At 38.0% G+C, this 21,511-nt stretch overlaps 1 protein-coding gene across 1 annotated transcript in view; it reads right to left on the bottom strand.

Annotated features, from left to right (window-relative positions):
* The window catches only part of Stpg2 (sperm tail PG-rich repeat containing 2), a 380,862-nt gene that overhangs the window by 348,787 nt on the left and 10,564 nt on the right, over positions 1-21,511 (bottom strand). Inside the window, exons 4-6 of the mRNA XM_005357433.3 lie at positions 18,872-19,036; positions 5,513-5,625; positions 2,977-3,088 (exon numbers count right to left, since the gene is read on the bottom strand). Coding sequence (XP_005357490.2) covers positions 2,977-3,088; positions 5,513-5,625; positions 18,872-19,036 — 390 coding nt within the window. The remainder of the gene's footprint in view (positions 1-2,976; positions 3,089-5,512; positions 5,626-18,871; positions 19,037-21,511) is intronic.

The raw sequence follows: 21,511 nt of genomic DNA, 5'->3' as shown, positions 1-21,511 counted from the left end.
CCTGGAACTAGCTCTGTAGACCAGGCTGGTCTCGAACTCACAGAGATCCGCCTGCCTCTGCCTCCCGAGTGCTGGGATTAAAGGCATGCGCCACCACTGCCCAGCCTGTCTCACCTTCTTTAGGCAAGTTCAGCAGTCATTTTTCTGTGGGTCCTGCATGTCCAGTTCATACAGCATAGCAGCAAGCAGTCCAGACAAGAGCAGTTTCTTGTCCAAATGGCTAACAAACTGCATAAGAAGCCTCTTCAATGCCCATCATCCTCTTGAAGCAGATTGGTGCTGCCAGGAACAGATGTGTGCCACTGTCATGAAAAGTCCTAGGTTCTTAAAACATTTCAAATGCCATATTCTGTTAGCCTTTGAAAGGTTTGAAAAATTATTTACTTTAGCCGGGAGGTGGTGGCGCACGCCTTTAATCCCAGCACTCGGGAGGCAGAGGCAGGTGGATCTCTGTGAGTTCAAGGCCACCTTGGTCTACAAGAGCTAGTTCCAGGACAGGAACCAAAAAGCTACAGAGAAACCCTGTCTCGAAAAATCAAAAAAAAATTATTTACTTTATATAGATAAGTAAGTATAAATACAGATTGCAACTGTAATTTAAAGGAAATTACAAAATACATAGCTACAAGCTCTTTTTGCTGGGCAAATTTTATAAAGGAACTAAAATTAACAACTAGTATTTGCTCAGATAAATACATGACAAATTACCATATCTTCCCAAGTAATTTTTAAACATTTGTTTTATTGAAAAGTAGAGATGAATGCTATGCCAGTAAAGAGCCAAAGCTTTGGCACCACCTAGTGAAATTTTACTCAGATTTTTAAAACTATTTTTCATTTGTTGAAAATTTCATATATGTACTGTACTGTTTTATATCACTCCAACTCCTCTAGTATCCCCACACTCTTTCTCATTCATGGCCTCTTATTCTTTATTTTGTTACATACACACATTCACACATACATACATACATACATACATACATACATACATACATACACAGTTATAAATACAACCTGCTGGGTTCATTTAGTGTTGCTAATATGTGTATGTGTTAGGGATGACTTCTTGGGACAGATCACCTATCAAGGGGCTCATTCCTGGAACAAACTGATTCTCCCTCTCTCCAGTCATTCACTGCCTGTAGCTCTTCATCTAGGGGGGCTCTCTGATATTTCCCCATCTACACTGGCATGTCAATGGCGGTGTCACTTCTCAGGTCTTGATTAGCAACCACAGCTTCCCTGTCATATACAGAAGAGTAGATCATTCAGTAGATTCCCTGGTCCACTATAATTTTCAAATAAAAAAACTCAAATATACATCTAAAAATGGGATGGACATCTAAATGGGTTTTATGTTGAAGGTGAATGCAAATAAATTAAACTCACACTAACTCAGGATTAAGTATAATAAGGGGTTCCTTATTTAAGGGAAACTCACAGATCACAGTCCTCTGCATGAACAAGGAACAGGAATCAAATCAAGCATTCAGGCAACAGAGAGTCTACACACACCTTTTTGGTACCCAAGGCCACACCCAACCTGGTCCAGCCTCTCAAAAGCCATTGGCTGAAGAAGATCCCCATCATTATGTGAATATATCACAATTCAGAACAAACGAGATGACAATCTTGCTTTGTACAATTAAAAACCCACCCAGAATATTACGCATAATTTTAGATACCATATTTTTTAAAAAAAGAAAGGCTTGGAGTTGGTGGAATACACCTTTAATCCCTGCACTTGGGAGGCAGAGGTGGGTGGGTCTCTGTGAGTCCAAGGTCAGCCTAGTCTACAAGAGCTAGTTCCAGGACAGAGCTAACCAGTCTCGAAAAACCAAGAAAGGAATAAGAACAAGATTCAAAAACTAAGGAGACTCCATATTTAGTGATATTAGATTTATATTTTAATAAATAAGCTTTCAAGAAGGTCAGAGAGTAAAACAGCAGCACTGATCAGTTTTACAGTCTGGCCAGTGGTGACACACACCCTTAATCCCAGTAGCCACACTAGTTTGCCATAGAAACCAGGCAATAGTCATGTGTACCTTTAATCCCAGCACTAGGGAGAAATTTAAAATGAAAGGAGACAGCTCTCAGACATAGTCTAATTCTAAGATTCCTGGAGGCAGGATCACCATTTCAGACTGAGGTAAGAGCCAGTGGCTGGCTGTTTTGCTTTTCTGACCTTCAGGTTGAACCCCAATTTCTGTCTCTGGGTTTTTATTAATTGTGCTACATCCATAAGCCATCAAAAGATTTTAAGTAAACCCAACACTGCATAATCACTTAAACTTCCTAAAGAAAGTGGGATGGAAAAGACATCACAGGTTTGGTGTGGGATAGTTCTATATTCTGTCAATTATATTTTAAATAAATGCTGATTGGCCAGTATCTAGACAGGAAGTAGAGGTGGGGCAATGAGAACAGGAGTATTCTGGGAAGAAGGAAGCTCAGTCCTACAGTCCTGCTCAGACCAAGAAAGAAACAAGATGTGACCTACCTCGCTGAGAAAGGTACCAAGCCATGTGGCTAACATAGATAAGGAAAATGGGTTAATAGATGTTATAAGAGCTAAAACGAAGCCTGAGTTAATGGGCCAATCAGTTTATAACCTAATGTAGACTCTCTATGTGATTTTCTTTGGAGCTTACCAGGTGTGGGAACTGGGCAAGACAGAAACCTCAACTAGCAGGCCCTCATGTTACACAGGTTAGGGAGGCTTAGTTCAGTGTGAAGATATTTGAAGAAAAAGTATTGTCTACCATTGAAATGGAAAACAGGTACAGTGAGTTCCTGCTGAGACTCTCCAAGCAGAGACAGCGACCACATGACATGTACCATAGCCAATTCTATGGCACTCACTGAGTGCTACATTTCAGGCACAGAATACCTGAAAGAACTTTAACCTGGTGACAATGACTCAGTGACATGAGAAATATGGAAAGCAGATATATATCCCTTTGAACTCACCTTTTTTTCCTCCTGCAACATTATTTGTTCATAAAGCCGTGGGGCAAATATACATTCATTTTCCTGTTGCTCTTTCTTGATGTTAATATTTTCATAACGCACTCTCCTTTTCCTTTGGAAAATTCAGATAGAATTTAAGAGTTTTCAATTTTAAATACAAAAAAAATATTTATATGAGCGAAGGTAGTTTTTTACAGCAACAGCTTCTGCTTTAGATGACACTGATAAAATCAATAGGTTGGGCCAATACACTCACATTCTAATGAAAATGCATTTTCATATGGTTGCTTTTATTTTTTAAAATCTGGAGCATGGAGTACTGGGGCTGCAAGGATGGTTCAATGGACAAAGGCACTTGCTTTCAAGCCTGATAACCTGAGTTTAATCCCTGGGACCCACATGCAGTTGTCCTCTGACCTCAGCATGGGGACGAGGGCACAGGCACATACAGACACACATGAAAAGGAAGGAATCAAAATTCAGAGCACTGTTATAAAATTGTTCGAATAATTATTCCAAATGGGATATGAGAATTATAGCAAGAACTGACATCATCAAAGGTAACCAAAACCAAAAATTCCTAATATTCTACATACGACAAGTAGCAGTGGCATTCCCTTTGGCTGCCATTTTCTTTTAAACCACCACAGACTACATAAGTAAGTGTGCATGTTATGTTTCTAGCATAATTACTAAAAGAATAAAATACAAAGGTATACCTTTCAGATTAGGAGAGTAAAACAATAAGAATAATGACCTGGGTATAAATTCCTCAAAGGAAGTGCCAAGCTCTATTCTTATTATATGATTAACTCCAATGCTGGAAGATAGCAAGGATTCAATATTTGTTCAGTAAATGAGCTATATATAGCCAAGAGTCAAAGCTTCCAACTATGCCCACTGCTAGCATGCAGATGTGTCTGGGTCTGGATACAGAGAAAATAATCACTGGGAAAATTCCCAGGAGAAAACTCATGCTGTGAGGAATGAGCCAGCAGAGAAGCTTGTATCCAATAAACAAAGAAGAGCAAACCACTACTCAGTATTGGGTAAAAAGTACTTGTCACAAGAACTAATAGTGGAAGGAGAGAACAGACACTGGAAAGTTCTTCTCTGATATACATGGGGGAGAGAGGAGGTTCACACACACACACAAACACACACACACAATTTTAAAAAAAAAAACAGCTAAAGCTAACCATATGGAGCAATATAGCAGAAGTACCCCAGCTTCCCCTGAGTCACAGCTAAGCAGCCTTGTTGTGCTATGACTTAACCACAGCCTTAATTCAAGGATGTGAAACTTCCCAGCACCCCTAAAAGGACTTAAAAGTCAGGTATTTTCTTTGTTCTAGGGGTTTCTCAGAAGGCTTCTCTGGCTACCCTATGCTTTCCTATCCACGACAGCTTTCTCTTTTACTCCTACTTTAAGTTACTCCTTTTAATGATGCTCGTCCAGGTTTTGAAGAGAAGCATCTCTTTGTCTTGAAGGCCCTGTTAACAACGGTTTTAGCATAATTTCCTTCCAAATGATTTCTCATCTCAAGATATGATAATGGTCCAGGACCCTTTCTCCTAATAAAGCTAATCCCTGCTGGTAATTATGTGTCAGCTCCTTTCCAAACCAACCACAGCCATTCATTCTTATAGCAAAGAATGCCATGGTCATGAGATATTCTAGCTCAGAATATCTTCCCAGTGTTCTGGTCTCCATTCTCTAATGGAGACAAGCCAAAGGATACAGAATTCTGACCCACCTTCTTTAAGATATTGAGGAGCTTTTGTCTATTTTAGATAGCACAGTACATCTTACTGATTGGGTACATGGGATGTGTGCTCAAACAGGTCTCGGTTAAAGTCTAGCTCTGGTACTTATACAGTCATATAAGCTTGAACACGTTACTTAATCTTTTCTGATGCTTGGATTTTACTAATAAAATATGTAAATAATAGTAACAACAAAGAGATTTGTGAATACTAAATGACATAATGTATAAAAAACAACTGATAGAATCTGGCTCATAAGAAGGCAATAGCTTTCTTAAGAATCATTCCAAGCCGGGCGGTGGTGGCGCACGCCTTTAATCCCAGCACTTGGGAGGCAGAGGCAGATCCCAGGTGGATCTCTGTGAGTTCGAGGCCAGCCTGGTCTACAAGAGCTAGTTCCAGGACAGGAACCAAAGCTACAGAGAAACCCTGTCTCGAAAATCAAAAAAAAAAAAAAATCATTCCAAAATATAATACTCTTTAGAGTTTTTTGTGCTAATTTTCCTTTTTCTTAATAGGATAACATAGGATAACCTCATCTGAACTAATACAATACTTTACAGTCAGCAACTATATTAATGATGTTTAAGAAGTCTGTTCCACTCTTACTCTCTCTCCAAGGTTTTACTAAGTAATCCTGGAGGACCTGAGAATCATTATGTAACCCACTCTGGTCTTGAACTTGCAGCAATCCTCCTATCTCTGCCTCCCACATGCAGGAATCACAGGTGTGTAGCACCATGCCCAACTGCTAGTTATTTTTACTTACTGGATGATATCATACTGTCCAGGGCCAGGACCTGAATGTTTGAGCAATTCTTGTCTTCCTGTAGCATTGCCAAAATGTACACCTTTGTATTTCAAAGTCGATTTAGGATAATCCTAAAATTGAGAAAGAATAAGAAAAAGAGCATGAGGCAAATTGAAAAATATTGTTAAATTTGACTGAGGTCTAATTACATAGCAAGAATATCCTTAAGCCGGGCGGTGGTGGTGCACGCCTTTAATCCCAGCACTCGGGAGGCAGAGGCAGGCGGATCTCTGTGAGTTCGAGACCAGCCTGGTCTACAAGAGCTAGTTCCAGGACAGACTCCAAAACCACAGAGAAACCCTGTCTCGAAAAACCAAAAAAAAAAAAAAGAATATCCTTAGTCAAAGAAGTTTCACCAGTAAAACCAGGGCTCTTTAAGCTGAATACTGCCCATCTGTCTCATATGTCAACCAGGATTCTCCGAGAATTGCCTCTAATATTACTCTACACTGAGCCAGGGTGAGCACTTTGCTCTTAGTACTACATTGGCAATTTAATGCCTCCAGAACAATGAAGAGGTTGAACATAGTATTTAGATAAAGGAAAAAAATATATATATTATATATATATATATATATATATATATATATATATAATATGTTAATTAAACAGATTGAGAAAATACAATAAAACCAAGAGACCTCAGGCAATTAATTACACAATATTTAAAAATATATTCATGTAGTTTTATAAGAATAACAAGTAGATAATAACAAATTAAATACTATCCTAGTTCATGATACTGCTAATATATGAGGATAGGATCATTTGTTTAATACCAAAGAAATTGTTTGTAATGGTTTAAGTAAAATGCTGCAGGTTCCCAAGTGGTGGAAAGCAACAGGCAGCAGGTCCCAAGACCACAGCAGGCCATGAAGGCAGCTGGGTCCCAGGCAGGAAGCCATGTGGCAGGTGAGAGACCCAGATGGATAGGCACACCATGCAGAGTGAAGTTGGATATTTATTTAGTGGGTTATGGAAGGGAAAGGGAGAAGGGGGAAGAGCAGAAAGAGAGGCAGACACAGAGAGAGAGAGAGAGAGAGAGAGAGAGAGAGAGAGAGAGAGAGAGAGGAGAAGTAGGGAGAAGGGGGAGAGACAGAAGCTGCCTTTTCAAGAGAGAGAGGGGACTCAGTCTGGAAGCTGAAAAATCAGCTTGCCTTGGTGGACGGGGGAGGGGCCTTGTCTCTTAAAGGGAAAGGACACACCATTACATTATTTATGTCAGGGAAAAAAAATCAACCAACATTTTTTTAACATTGATAAGAATAGATATCAAACTTAAGCATGAACTACAAAAAGTTAAAGCACTGGTTTTCTCAGTAACTAAAACAAGAAAATATAATGCAGTAAAAATAGTGAATTCCCTTCCAAAGGCTCTATTCTCTTGTTGTGCTATAGTCTTCTTAGTGAAATCATTTAAGCAGTCAGGAGAGATGGCTCAGTGATTAAGGGCAGTACTGCTCTGGGACCTAGGTTCAGTCCCCCGTACCCACATGGCAGCTCACAACCATCTGCAATCTAAAGTTCTCTTATGGCCTCTGTGGGGACTTCAATAATGTGAAACACATATATACAAGCAGGCAAAACACTCAATAAATAAATTAGCAACAAATAAATCCTATAAGAAACAAGCCACTTGAATTTTTTTAAAAATACTGTTTTAACTGAAGGTAGGCAATAAATTCTATATTACTTATTGTTGATTTCTCTGAAAAGCTGTCTTTGTAAACTATATCTGTTGCTATGCCTGCATCCATGTCTGTGTACCACATGCATGCAGTTCCTGAGGAACCACAAAAGGCATTGAATCTCTTGGAGCTGAAAGTAGACTTATAGGTGACTGTGAGTTGCCACATGAGTACTGGGAATTGAACCTGGTTTTCTCAAAGACCTGAGCCATCTCTCCAGACCATAAAATAGTTTAAAATAATATTGAATTACTAAAACCATTACTATATATTGAATAAATCCCTATAACATAGTTTAACTACATAAAACAGTGTATCAAGTTTTCTAGGTGACTTACTATTTAAACACATTGTAATAAACTATCATTTATCATTACAAACATTATCAGTGCAACAAATAGAAATGCTAGTACCACAAAGCACAATTTCAGTTCAAACTCCTATCTATTGACCCTCACCTAGACTTCAAGAGTTGTATAAAAGACACACACACACACACTTTAATGGGTTTCCAGAACATGCACAAGGCCCCACAGCATGTGAGAAGAGCTGCAGCTGACCTCTGTTAACATTTCTGAAAGGCAGAAGCTGGGGATGATGGTTGGATTTTTGGTAATGAATAGTCAGTGATTTCTGGTGAGTGAAGCAACATTCAAAGGCTTTGGAATGCTGTGACAGAATCCAAAAAGAAGCCACTGCATCTGGACGCAAGAGCTGAATGTGGAAAATGGAGTCACCAGCTGTTGTGTGGCAGTTTCCTCTGAGATTAAAACTTTGCATCTTAGAGAAAAATTTGTCAAGACACAGGGTGTTAAAGGAGAGATAAAACGGCAGGGGTTCTTAGGGGGAAGCTTGTAAAGATACAGGATGTTTCTGAAGTGGCAAGAAAACAACAGGATGTTCTAACACTCTCTTCTGCAGGGAAGCTCATTAAGCTCAAGAAGTAAACAACTCAATAGCTTTGGGAAGTCACTGAAACTGAACAGACTCACTGGGTCCCTCCTTTCCAAAGTGAATATGAGCAGTCAGGATTGCTGAGAAACACCCAGACAAGCTGTGCTGCCTGGAATAGGCAGAGATGAAACAAACCATCTAGAAGAAACTGCGACCAACAGAACTGCCTGAAAGAATTTACATAACCTGAGCTGCCCGAGACACTCTCCAACCCTGTTAAACTGCCTTCAGGCTGGCAGAGCACTCCGTGTTTCAAAGCCTACCTATGCTGGGGTAGGCTTTCAGTGACATGCTGGTGGCCATATCAGAGGAACAGCAGGTCAATTGAAGTTGTATCAGCCCACCAGGAGGAAAATTCCTGATGGGTGAACCACAGACTGCAGAATGTCTTTTGTTCTGCTGTGCCTTTATATGTTTGCCACTGACGTATTTCTCTGGTATCTGGCACGGTGTGAATGGGTAAGGAGAGATTCTCCACTGCCTGTAACGTAGTGTGTTTATCTCATGGAAATACCCTGTTCTACTGGGCATTCTTTTGCCTGTTGATTATTATGAAGATGATTTCTTCCTAAACTGTGCTAATTGATAATAATAATGCTAATTTAAATAGTTTTGTTGATTAAAAAAAAAACAAGGGAGTGTCACACAGAACACATGAGTTTCTATTGAGGAGCCATAGAGACTGTGACTTAAGGCGATGATTAAGAAAAACAACTGAGTCTTAGTAGCCCACCTACCTTAAATTCTTTTAACCTTAATGTTGAGAGATGTGTTCACAAGTTTCAGAGTACATCACAGCTGAAACAAGGCTTTGAAAATAACTTAAAGTTAGACTACAATGTTTTTGTTAAATAGCTGAGGTGAAAAAGCCGAGAAGACAAAGTTTTAGAAAAGCATATAGTTGAATGAGAAACTCATTAAGGTAAGGGAATAAGAAGAAAGCAACCCGACTATCATTGGCTGATGTGTATTTTTTGCTAGGATTGCTTGATGACCAACAGTGGTGATTAATTCCTTATACCCATTTCTGTCCTCATGCCTGGTACTGTAACCCTAATTTCAATATGAGAAACTATTGATGAGTGAGTATGCACTCTAAAGATTTAAAGTAGAACTGATTATTTTTTATGTGTAAAAGTTTACATTTGTAATTCTTTTAAGATTCCTTATAATATTGCCTTTCGAGATAATTAATAAAGTGATTGGTTCTTTCTTCATAACTACAAAAAGGCAGCCTGCCAGTAAAAGAATATCTTGCTTGTTTACACACTGTTAATCTATAACAAGCTGCCATCCTGGTCTACAAGAGCTAGTTCGAAGAAATGCTCTAAAGCTACAGGGAAATTCTGTCTTGAAAAACAAAAATAAAATAAAAATAAATAAATAAGCATTGATAAAAATCAGTATTATTTTGAAGCCCCTTCTAATAGTGCATAATACCAATAATATATAAAATGGGCATTGTCATGGCTGTGATAGATCACACTGGTTGTAATAATCAACAGAAAGCACCATTTGGCAAAGACTGCAGGGCCTGGTGGGGCAGAAGCTGTTTTCACTGCAAATAGTGCACAGGAAGCACAGAAGAGAGCCCTCAAAGACTTCAAGAAAGACCCAGGAAACGAAATTCTACAGAAGGCTAGAAGTCCTCTTATTTGATGAACACCAGGAAATGTGCTGTTATATAAATAAAAGGATTCATTCTTAGCTCTTCTGGAATGACTTTAGTATTGTTTATATCTCACTATGCTTGAATTACTGAGCTACAGATTCCTTCTTATGAATTACAACACAAAGAGAGAGTCATCTTCTCTTCAGTGTGGGCACTCAGCCTTAACACCATGCGTGATGGGTGAAGGAGTCCCATAAAGCATTACATCAAAGGAAGATATATTGTTATTATTGTCATTAAAAGTAGGGGTTCCAATTGATATATGATGATGAATCTTAGCCATTTATCAGATCCTTGGAAGAAAAGTCTATGAATAAAGAGTGAAAGAGATGTCTACCAACCAAGCTCTGTAAGTGTGTGTGTGTGTGTGTGTGTGTGTGTGTGTGTGTGTGTGTGTGTTGAATGAGCTGCCACGCTATGGTACTCCTAGGGATAGCAAAAAAGGAAAATAAGAAAACCTAACACAAAAGGAAATAAGGAAAGGTATCTAAAGGCCTTAAAACAAGGTTACGTGAATTACTTTAAAGTTCTTCAAAATGGTTTACTAGTGGCTATGTTCTCAAAAACTAATGTCAACTCTTTAACTAAAATTTTGAGCTTTTATTTGAAAGTACATTAATCCTAAGCTATTGCAAACTCCATATTATGAGGGTAACTTTCACCTTTCACCTGGAGGAAGTGCTTGATGGTGTCTCCTTGGCATCATCATCCCTTTGAAGTGACTAAAAAGGGTCACTTAAACACAAGCATCCATTACTGTGACAGTTATTCAGTAGCTAACATGACTCCTGAGAAACCAAGATGTAGATATGCTGGACATAGAATGCTCTGCATCCAAGGCAGGGTAGAAACCAGTTGAAAATCCAAGGTAAATTCTGATGATAGGAAAACCATCATTTCCCACTTACACTGCATTTTGTTTATAATTAAAAATGAAGCAAAACTTCATAATCATACAGACATGTCCTAGTATTAATACAAAAATATGGCCGTGTTGAGTATCTTAGATATTTGTACTGCACAAAGAAACGTATCTTATACATTCACCCTAGCCTACAGATGTATAAAAAGTTAAAACTTTTATATCACATTTTTAACCTTACAAAGATCATAAATGAAGTAAAGTAGCTCAGGCCTTTCATCCCAGCACTTGAGATGCAAAGGAAGGCAGATCTGTGAGAATCTGAAGACAGCCTGACCTGCATAGCAAACTACCAGGCCAACCAGGGCTACACAGTAAGGAAAAAAAAATCTGTCAATCACCACCCTACTGTATTAGGAATTAAGCCTAAATCTTTAAATGTGCTACTTGAGTGTTCTATCACTGAGCTACACACCTAACGAAGGATTGTATCAACACAATTTAGGAACTTGAGTAGAAATGTGTCCAAGAAGCATTCTTCAATACTGAGATTTTACAGTTCAACCTCTGAACAATTCATAATGAAATCCTTTATATATGCATACATACATTCACACAGGCACACACAAAATTTAAGGCACTAGCAAAATAATTTTCCCTTACAAACAGTAAGAGGCACACTTAAACCGTGTGAACAAACAGCTACCAAGTAGCTCATTAGCCTCTATGGCACTCGGTAACCGTTTAGTCTCAAATTTAACTTGAAAGGCTTAAAAAGCAAAACCCAAAGGATAAATTGATGCACATTTAATCCTCAATCACATGTGCTTTCATGTTAAGAATTGTTGCCAATGCCAATTTCAAGGTCACTGTCCCTGTGGAAAGTTACCAACCAATAAAATATGCCTTAATTGAAGCAAACTCAGCACAGAGCTGTGACACTTTAAGTGAATGCTTTAATGAAATTTAAAAAAGAATTACTGACTGCCACTCTGACTGACAATTAGATGGATGAAGAGGGGACTTTCACCCCTCATCTTTCCATCATTAAATGTGGAAATAGACTTGTGGAGAATGAGAAGTGTTGAGGTGCATCAGATGAAGACGGATGGGATGCTCTGTGGCGGCTCAGAGGTCAGCAGCGTGATTTCACTTCCAACCTCCTTGTGGAAAAGAAGATCTAGAAATACATCTCTAGCTGTTACTTAGAAATGAGAAAGGCTGTGCTTTATCTTTCAAAATGTTTTACTAAATAAATTATATACAGAATTTCTCTGCAGATAAACTTAGCTGAAATATATCATTTGTCAGTTATAAAGCAATTCTCTATCTAAGCTTTACCATATACCTTCAGGAGATATGACTTATTCATTAGAAAAATGCACAATAATTACCCATCTATTATATTATTTTGTTAATGCTTCATTGTGTTCCTACCTGGACAGTGACGCTAAATACAGTACTATCCCCAAAAAGGATAAAAAAGAGCTGCAAAGAAAAATCAGAAATTTCGATATGATTTGACTGAGCATTGCTACAGTATTATTTACACAGCGGTGTCAGAATCTGTTTTTTGCAGAAGCAGGAAGAAATGGTACCTTCTGCTACCAAGCTTTCACCCACTCTCAAACGCAGGATGCAAATTTCACAGACTATCACAATAAACTTGCAACTGAGCTTTACTGAATCTTCCTAAATACAGAGAAAGATGCCTTTAAGTTTTTATATGGCTTACTTAATTAAATTATATTTATACTTGTAGACCAGTAAATTATTAGTGGGAATGACTCAATGATTACTAAAATAGGTCATCTACTAAAATGGGTCTATTCATGATCTATTATAATAATTTTCTTGTTTTCTATGAATAATTTGACCAGAAGTAAAGCTTATAAGTCAGTATATTAATTATTCATGTGAAAAAATATTATGAATCTAGGAAATCTTAAAAGCATTACTAATAAGTAATACATATATCTTGCTAATATATGACAAATTATTATAAAACAAAGAAATAGTTTACCACAAAATTCTTCCACCCAAGGATCAATGAACATCATTGAAAAGATATGGAAGATGGCAGAAGCCAGAAAACAAGGAAATCTGCTGTGAGATTGTGCCTTTTAGCTATGATAGAGAAGCAGCATGGCTTCCTAAACAAGAACTGGACAATTCCAACACAGTTGACATTCCAACATAGATGAGGGAAATTTCACAGGGCCCCAACCCTAGATGAAGAGGCACAGGCAATTAACAACTATTGAGAGAGGGAGATTAGTCTTCCCCAGGGAAAAGCCCCATCTGATTATCCAGAAACATATACATGCAGGAAACACAGAGTGGATGCAGCAGGTTATATTTATATGTTTATTCAGTATGTGTATATGTAACAATGGTTAAAGAAGAGGAAACTGTGAATTCCAATGAAACACAGGTAGGAGGAGGGAGAGGGAAAATGCTGTAATTATCTTTTAACTAAAATTTTAAAAATATATTGTAAGAAATTCTGAAGAAATAAAATATAAAATAAGTATGGCTGGCCAAGCATATATGAAAGATTTCAAGTCCTTTGAACACATACATAGCTGGGTCATATAATTTTAGCTTTGTGAGGATTCTCCACAGTGATTTCTAGAGTATCTGGATAGGTTTACAGGTAACATCAACAGAAAAAGGGAATTATCTTTTCTCCACAATCCTCCAGCGTCTGTTATCTGTTGTTCAACTGATGTTTGCCATTTTGACTCAAGTAAGATTAAAAACTCAGAGTTGTTTTAACATACATTTCCCTAATTACTAAAGATAATTTTTCAAAATATCTCTTAGCCATTTTTTTTCTCCTTTTGAGAACTCTCTGTTTGCGTCCCAGGCCAACCTTACTAACAGGTCATTTGCTTTGGCTCTTTGTGTCTTATGGTATTTATATATTTTGGATATTAATCCTATTTCACATGTATAGCTGGCAAAGAGTCTCTCCCAAATCTGTAAAATACCATCACCCAGTTTTCTAAAACCCACCTGTCAATTGCTGGCTTTAGTTCTTAGGCAAACAGTGTCTTTCTTATTCAGAAAGTTCTCTCTTAAGAAACACCTATATCCCATAAGGCACTGCCTGTTTTCCTCTATCAGTTTTTGATGTTTTGGGGTTTTACATTTAGGTCTTTGATCTACTTGGAGCTGGTTTTTGTGAAAGGTGATAGAGATGGTCTGACTTGGTTATTTTACATGTGGACACCTTGTGTTCTTATTTGTAACCTTTTATTTCTTTCCTGTCTTGTTTTAAGTAAGACACTGAACACTGTATTGATTAAGAATGGAGAGACAAAAAATACTTGTCTCATCACATATTTGAAAGGAAAGTCTCTCAATCTGTCCCCATTTAGCACAATGTTATATACAGGCATTTTTTTCATAGATATCTTTTACTTGGTCATGTTCTTTCATTTTTTATTTTATAGAGCACTTGGAGAAATATTCTGTCTTCTATGAAGGGTTAGCAAGATTCAGCAGGGAACATATCTGAACCCTGACTTCTCTTGGTTGAGGGGTTAGAGAAGTGTACTTTTTGTTGTTGATGATGATGGTGTCTTAAACCTTATTTACTGTCTGTCTTAGTTAGGGTTTCTATTGCTGTGACCATATCCACAGCAACTCTTATAAAGGAACCCATTTAACTGGGGCTGCCTTACAAGTTTCAGAGGTTTAGTGTTGTAGAATATTATTTTAAGGTATATTACTTTTGTTTATGCTCCGGAACATTTGTTTAATGATGCAAAGATGTGTTTGATTAAATAAAATTTACCTGTAGTCAGAAGGCTGAAGTCAGCAACTAGCTGACAGGAAGTTGTAGGGAGGAAGCAGGTGGAAAAGAGTTTTTAAGAAGGGGCCACAAGAAGCATGAGAACTTCTTGAGAGAAGCAAGTTTGTGAGCTTGGTAAGCTGCTTGCTATTCAGCCTTTCTGGAGAGCAGGATTCTACCTCAACCTTTGAATACTGAGTTCTTTAGAGAGACGAAATTTAAATAGGTTCCCTTTGTAGCACTGAAAGAGTGTGTGCCTGAGGGAATCGAATTTCCTCAAGCAGCCTAAGCATTGCTGGAATTTCCTCAATGCAGCCTAAGCATTGCTGGAAGCAGCAGAACTGCAGTTGCTGACTAGGACAGCCATAGCTCAAAAAGCAACTATAATTAAGAACAAAGGACAACAGTTTAGTCTATTATTACCATAGCAGGAAGGCGGCATGCAGGCAGGCATGGTGCTGGTGAGTTCTCCATTTTGATCCACAGGCAACAGGAAGTGAACACACTGGGAAATGCTTGAGCATATGAGACCTCAAAGCCTACCCCCACAGTGACATACTTCCTTCAACAAGGCCATACTCCAACAGGTCACTCCTCCTAAGAGTGCCAGTCCTTATAGGCCAAGTATTCAAATATAAGTCAGTGGGGGTCATACCTATTCAAACCACCACGCTGTCATAGGTCTTTTAGTTTTTTTATATCTTCTTGATCTAATTTTGCTAGATCACATAGGTATAGGAATTTATTTCTTCTGTGGTTTCCTTTAATTGATTCTTTGGGAATTTTACATCATGCACCCTGATCATGCTTATTTCCCAATCCTTCCATTTCCTCCCAGCTTGCCTTGTGACACCCCTCCCAACTAAAAAAAAAAAAGTCCAATTTGTGTTATCCATATACTCACTGGAATATGGTCAAACTCTCAGTGGCCTGTCATTCCTCCACCTCCCCAAGAAGCCATCAACTGTGCATAGTTAACGTCAGCATCCTTATCACACTCCCTAAGAGTTCTCTTCAATGGCTTCTTACTTAGGCTGTTACACTTTCACAGGGTAGGTTGGAAGGTAAGGTTTGTCACAGAAGCCTACCATGTCTCTCCCTCTCAATTGTGTGACTACAATCATTGATATCACTGCAAAAGTGGCTTCCTTGCTCTTTACAGCAAACAAATTACAGGAGCATAAGTCATGGACTTCCACATGATTTCTGGCAACAGCACAGAACCTGGCTGCAGTAGGAACACGGACCCAGAGAAGGCCTTCAGAAGTAGCCTGAACCACAGACATCAACTTGGCCTCAGGTGGCAGTGCAGTTCACTCACAACAATATGGGCCCCCAGAGGCAATTTTCAGAGTACCTTCTAATGATTGTCCTGATTTCATGAGAAACTGTGATTACATTCTCTTTTCTATCTCTAATCTTATTTAGTTATTATTTTTATGCATGTGTATGCATGCATGCGTGTGTGTGTATGTGTGTGTGCACGCTCGTGTGCTCAGGGGCACATATGTGCAGTTGCTCACTGAGGCTATAAACGGGAGTTAGATTCCCTGGAGCTACAGTTACAAATGACCCTGAGCTACCTAATGATGGCAGTTGCTTTAGAAAGCTCTAGAAAGGCAACAAGACCTCTCTTAACCTCTGAGTCATCCCTACAGCTCCCTTGTCTCCAGTTTATTTAATCTGAATCTTTTCTTTCTCCTTCTTTTGGTTATATTGGGCTATTTATTTAATATCTTTTATTTTATTGTCACTTATTTATATTTATATGTATGCCATGGTGCATGTGGAGATAAGAGAAAAGCATTCAGGAACTGGTTCTTTCCTTCGGCCACATAGGATCTATGGAGTTAATTCAGCTTTCCATGTTTAGTGTGAAGCACCTCTAACTACCTAACCATTTCACTGGCACCCAGAATTTTTAATATAAACAGTCATAGCCATAAGCTTTCTTCTTGGGGGGAGGAGGGTCTTAGGTATATCCCAAAGATTCTGGTAAGTTGTGTTTTTCCATTCATTTGACTCTAAGAACTTTTGTTTCTGCCTGTTTTCTCAATGACCCACTGGCTATTCAAAAGCATAATGTGGAGAAGTCCTATAGGTTACCACATTTGTGAGGTAACAAACAAACTTGAACAAAGAAACTGGAAACAAATTTGTCTTCAGAAATGAACAGATATTCCACCAGTAGCAATGCAAAGCAGTCTTACATGGGTCTATATCATCAAACCCTCAAGTCCAGAATGAACCTTCAGCTCCTTATTCTACCTCTTGCTAGTATAGTAGTTCAAGACCTACAGATAAAAGCTTAAATCTTCTCAAGATTGTTTTTCTTTGTTATTCTCAGTTATCAATTTTAAAACCATTAATATTTTCATTACATCACAGCATTATAATAAGTAAATATATTGGGGTAAGGAGAGTCAGGTTCCTTGTTGTGAAAAAGGGACAAGTTAGAAAGGCTATGTTTTCAGACTGTAAACAGAAGTATATTTATAAGGTCAGACTCAAAGCTAGTGGTAGTAAGCCTTAACTATTCATTTCTAACTCTGTCCTCAGGTGCCTTCAAAGCAATGATATGATCAAATCTCTACCGAAGAAAACAGGGTCTCTTAAAGAAATGGCTAATGAGAAACTGGGGAGGGAAGAAGTGATATGACCTGCCAAATGTGCAAGGCGATATGACATTTCAAAAGGATACAGTAGCAGAGTATAGGGACTTCCCAGAATAAAATATGAGATAAGTTAAGGTTCAAAAATAAACAATGAAAGTAATAAATTATAATATTTTAAGGAAAACAGAAATTCATGAATCTGATATAAATACATAAGTGAGAATGAACCTAAAATTCTCTTTTAAAATATTTTAAAAGTGCCAAAAACAGACATTATAGAGAAGATGCAGTCAGAAAGCCAACATTTGATAAGTATCACACTAAAACATTCAAATATCATTAGTAGATGATAAAACTAGTAGATGAAGAATTTCCAGGGACAGTTTGACAAGAAATAGGGTAACTACATAGACTTAAAGTACCTCTCCAAAAATACCTATAAATTCAAAAGGGAAAAATAGTAAGTTTATATGAAACAAAATTAGAAGATAATAACATTACTTGACATCATCCATATGTGATAACTGGGCAAACATGTTATTTCTCTTTCTGTAACCCACTGAGAACTCTTGCCAAAACTGTAGCATCTGTCATATCTAGATGATGGCTGCATTAATATCTGTCCTTATTGCTGCAGTATGTGTTCGACAATGTTAATAAGTTACAATGAAATATTTTAAAGTTTTTAACATTTCAAAGCATCCAATACCCTCAAACTCTCCAGTATGTGGCTGTTCACAAACGAGATAGTTTCTGGAGTACTTGATCCTAACAAATGAATAGTGCATGAGAGTGCGGGCCGTAAAATCATGAAAAGGCTGATCTTTCAACTTTCCTCAGTTCTAGCCTTGATTTCTATCATTTTCCTCACTGTGATTCCTTCTCCCAGAGCCAATAAATGTATAAAAATACAGTAATATCAGAGTATTCTATACTTCTGCCTTGTCACTGAGTAAAATCATACTTACTATTTATATTCATTATATGTTTTTGTTTGTTTGTTTGTTTTGTTTTTTGTTTTTTCGAGACAGGGTTTCTCTGTGGTTTTGGAGCCTGTCCTGGAACTAGCTCTTGTAGACCAGGTTGGTCTCGAACTCACAGAGATCCCCCTGCCTCTGCCTCCCAAGTGCTGGGATTAAAGGCATGCGCCACCACCGCCTTTAATTTGTTTTATGAACAAATCATGTACTTCAACTGGCTAAATGAAATTTTGACAACTTACTATACTGACAGTTAAGATCTCCAAGAGATGGACCTGATAAACCATATTTGGTATTTCAATCACAGAAGCTTCTTTTTCTTTTTTACACTAATTTTTGCAATGAGAACGACTGACACATTCTCAAATCAAACTTTTATAAATAAAGTGTGCAAGACCGCCTTTAAAAGAGGGAGAAAGTCTGCACTTCATCTGTACACAGGGCTGAAACTTCTAGTAGCTGCCACTGTTCCTTTTCACTGAATGTGGAGTCAGACTACACACCCCAGATGTCCAGGTGGCTAAGATTAGCCATCATTGAGCTCTAGCTTCCAAGCCTGGCCTAAAAAGCTTTCATCCATTTTCTCTGTTCTCTTCTGCTAGCCAGAAACAAGCACACATGTAGGAAGAGAAATTCTGCAGTACACAGCCACTGAAAATCAGTGTTCTGACTTTTACTTAACAGTTGCTGTCACATGAATGAAACGTACAACAGTAAGCAGTCGTCCATCAGACGTTTGCTACTTACAAACTGAGGCTTGTAGTACGCTGGGCCTATTGTGTCATCGCCGGCAGGTGGTGTGCGCTTCCTGATACTGTCATCGTCATTGAGATGATAGCCGTGTGACTTTCCAGGAGAGGGAATTGAAGGAACATCAATGCTCCTGAAAACTGCAGGTGTTCTAGAAATTTTCTTTAAACATAAAATGTTTGTGAGAAAGACATTTTATGTTATTCAGAGACAAGAAGAAAGAATAAGAACAAAATATTATAATTTACTAAAGGCAATCATTAAATATAGACTTAATGAAGTACATAATATTAACCAAAAAAATGTCTTATTGAAGGAGTGCATTCAAACTTTAGCATATCTAAAGTCATAGACACTGTTAAAGCCACCATAAAATCCAAGGATTTACTTTTTTGTTGTTTTTTGTTTTGGTTTGGTTTTTGGTATTTCAAGACAGGGTTTCTCTGTGTGACAGTGCTAGCTGTCCTAGAACTCACTCTGTAGACCTGGTTGACCTTGAACTCACAGAGATCCACCTGCCTCTGCCCGCTGAGTGCTGGGATCAAAGGCATGCACCACACCACCAGGCTAAGGATTTACTCTTAACTTGGTCAGATATTTATCTTTCTTAGTAAAGCAAATAGTATTGATTTTAAAAATGATAAATAACACAAGGCATTGCTGCAGCAACATCAGACACTATGAGAATGTCCACTATACAGAACAATCCTGAGTTCTTTCCTTTAGTTCATTTAGTAACATTTCCAGCCTTCATTTGCTGCAACTCATATATATATATATACACACACACACACACACACACACACACACACATCTGCATATGACCTGTAACTTGTACACATGTGCTAACTGTACAGGCTACAATGCAGAAAAATGTCTATGAGATGACGCTACAGTGGATAGAAATGAATCAACCCCATTTATACCTATGGTGTGCATCAGGTGTAAATATGTAATAAATGTAGGCTTTAATTCTGAAAGGACTATGGCAAAATTGACAATCTTTATATTAAGTGAGAGCTTTTTTGAAAAGGTTTTACTTCCATGGAAAATAAACAGAAGTATAAGGGTATATACTTTTTAAAAGTATATATCAAACAAAACATGGCCATTTAAAGGATTTAGTTGTGTAGAGTAAAATAATGAGATTATGCTGATCACTGTATTTTCTGGACAAACAAATGAATGCCATGGTGTTTGCACACATGTCACACACAACAGAAAAGCTGCACTGCTAGAGATCCTTTTCACTAGAGACATCAGCTAAGCAGCTTCAGTGGCATTTAAAAAAATAATTACAAAATTAAAACAAGAATGCATTAAACAGTCTTCTTTCTATTCAGTACTCTCAAAAAGGACACATCAAAGGTTTCAAAAACAATAGCCTTTCCTTCCTGGAGATTCTGTTCACGTTCGTCTCTCAGATCTTGTACTCCCCACAGTCCACAGGACACTGCACTTCCCTCAGCCTACCCTGCCAATACACACTGCAGTCTGTGACCCAAGTGCTGTTCACGACTGCAGTGTTTCTAACCACCATGGGAATTCTTCTCTAGGACCAAATGAAATCATTCTCCTACTCCTCCAAAGATCCTTTCATTTTGGGATACTGGTGATCCTTTCATTATGGCTCTAAAGTAGTATTTCATCAGCTATATTGTCCCAAATTTTGCCCCCTACTAAAACTGTGCTTCTTGTGATTTGCCCTCTATGTAATAAAGAATGTCTAGCATTATGTTCATTAAGTGACAGACATGGTCATTCAGCAATGTTTGACAATCAGTAAATGAACATTTATCTTGTCCTTACACATGAAGAAAACTCAGTCTCACCTCTGCACTGACATTATTCAACTAAGACCTTAATCCTAAAATACAAGGGCTCTTTTCTCAGAACTGTTGAAAATATGATTAGTTTGAGCTATGTGAAATACTTGGGATAAAAATGTAATCCCTCTTAATAAAAACATGGCCAAGCCCACATTAAATAATGTTATTTATTTCAACAGTGTATGACTTTGGTACAAAAATAACTGATTCTGTAACATGAATTTATTTTTCCAAATGCAGTATCTATGACTCTCTTACAGAAATTCTTCACTTCAAATAAAATAATCTTCCTTTGCCTTCCATAAAACACAATTCCGTGTCACTCATAAAGCACTCCATTCCCAGAATACATGTTCCAATGGCACTCGTCACGGCTCATCTCCAAACTCCACTGTCCCCTTAGTCTTCTAGCGGACAGCAGCCTTTAGATCCCTATGCATTCAATGCATGATCACTCATCTGTCGCTTTTGAAATCTTGTCTTGAAATGGCAACTACCTCTGTCCCCCATCTCAATTGTCAGCTTTCTTCCTTCAAGGAATTATGTTTTTGTTCTGTGTGGTTCTAAAGAAAGAACTCAAGGCCTCACACAGGCTGGGTAAATGCCCTCCAATACCAGGTGACACCTTCAGCCCAGGAAGCATGCTAATATTATTGTTTTGTTAACAGGTATTTGCACACAGTCACTAAAAAAAGTAAACTAGAGGAGCTGGAGAGATGGCTCAGAGGTTAAGAGCATTGCCTGTTCTACCAAAGGTCCTGAGTTCAATTCCCAGCAACCACATGGTGGCTCACAACCATCTGTAATG

This window comes from Microtus ochrogaster, chromosome 21, assembly GCF_000317375.1.
Source record: "Microtus ochrogaster isolate Prairie Vole_2 chromosome 21, MicOch1.0, whole genome shotgun sequence".
Taxonomy (NCBI): Eukaryota; Metazoa; Chordata; class Mammalia; order Rodentia; family Cricetidae; genus Microtus; species Microtus ochrogaster.
Note: the sequence above shows the minus strand (reverse complement) of the source record. Positions and strands in the feature narration are given on the sequence as shown.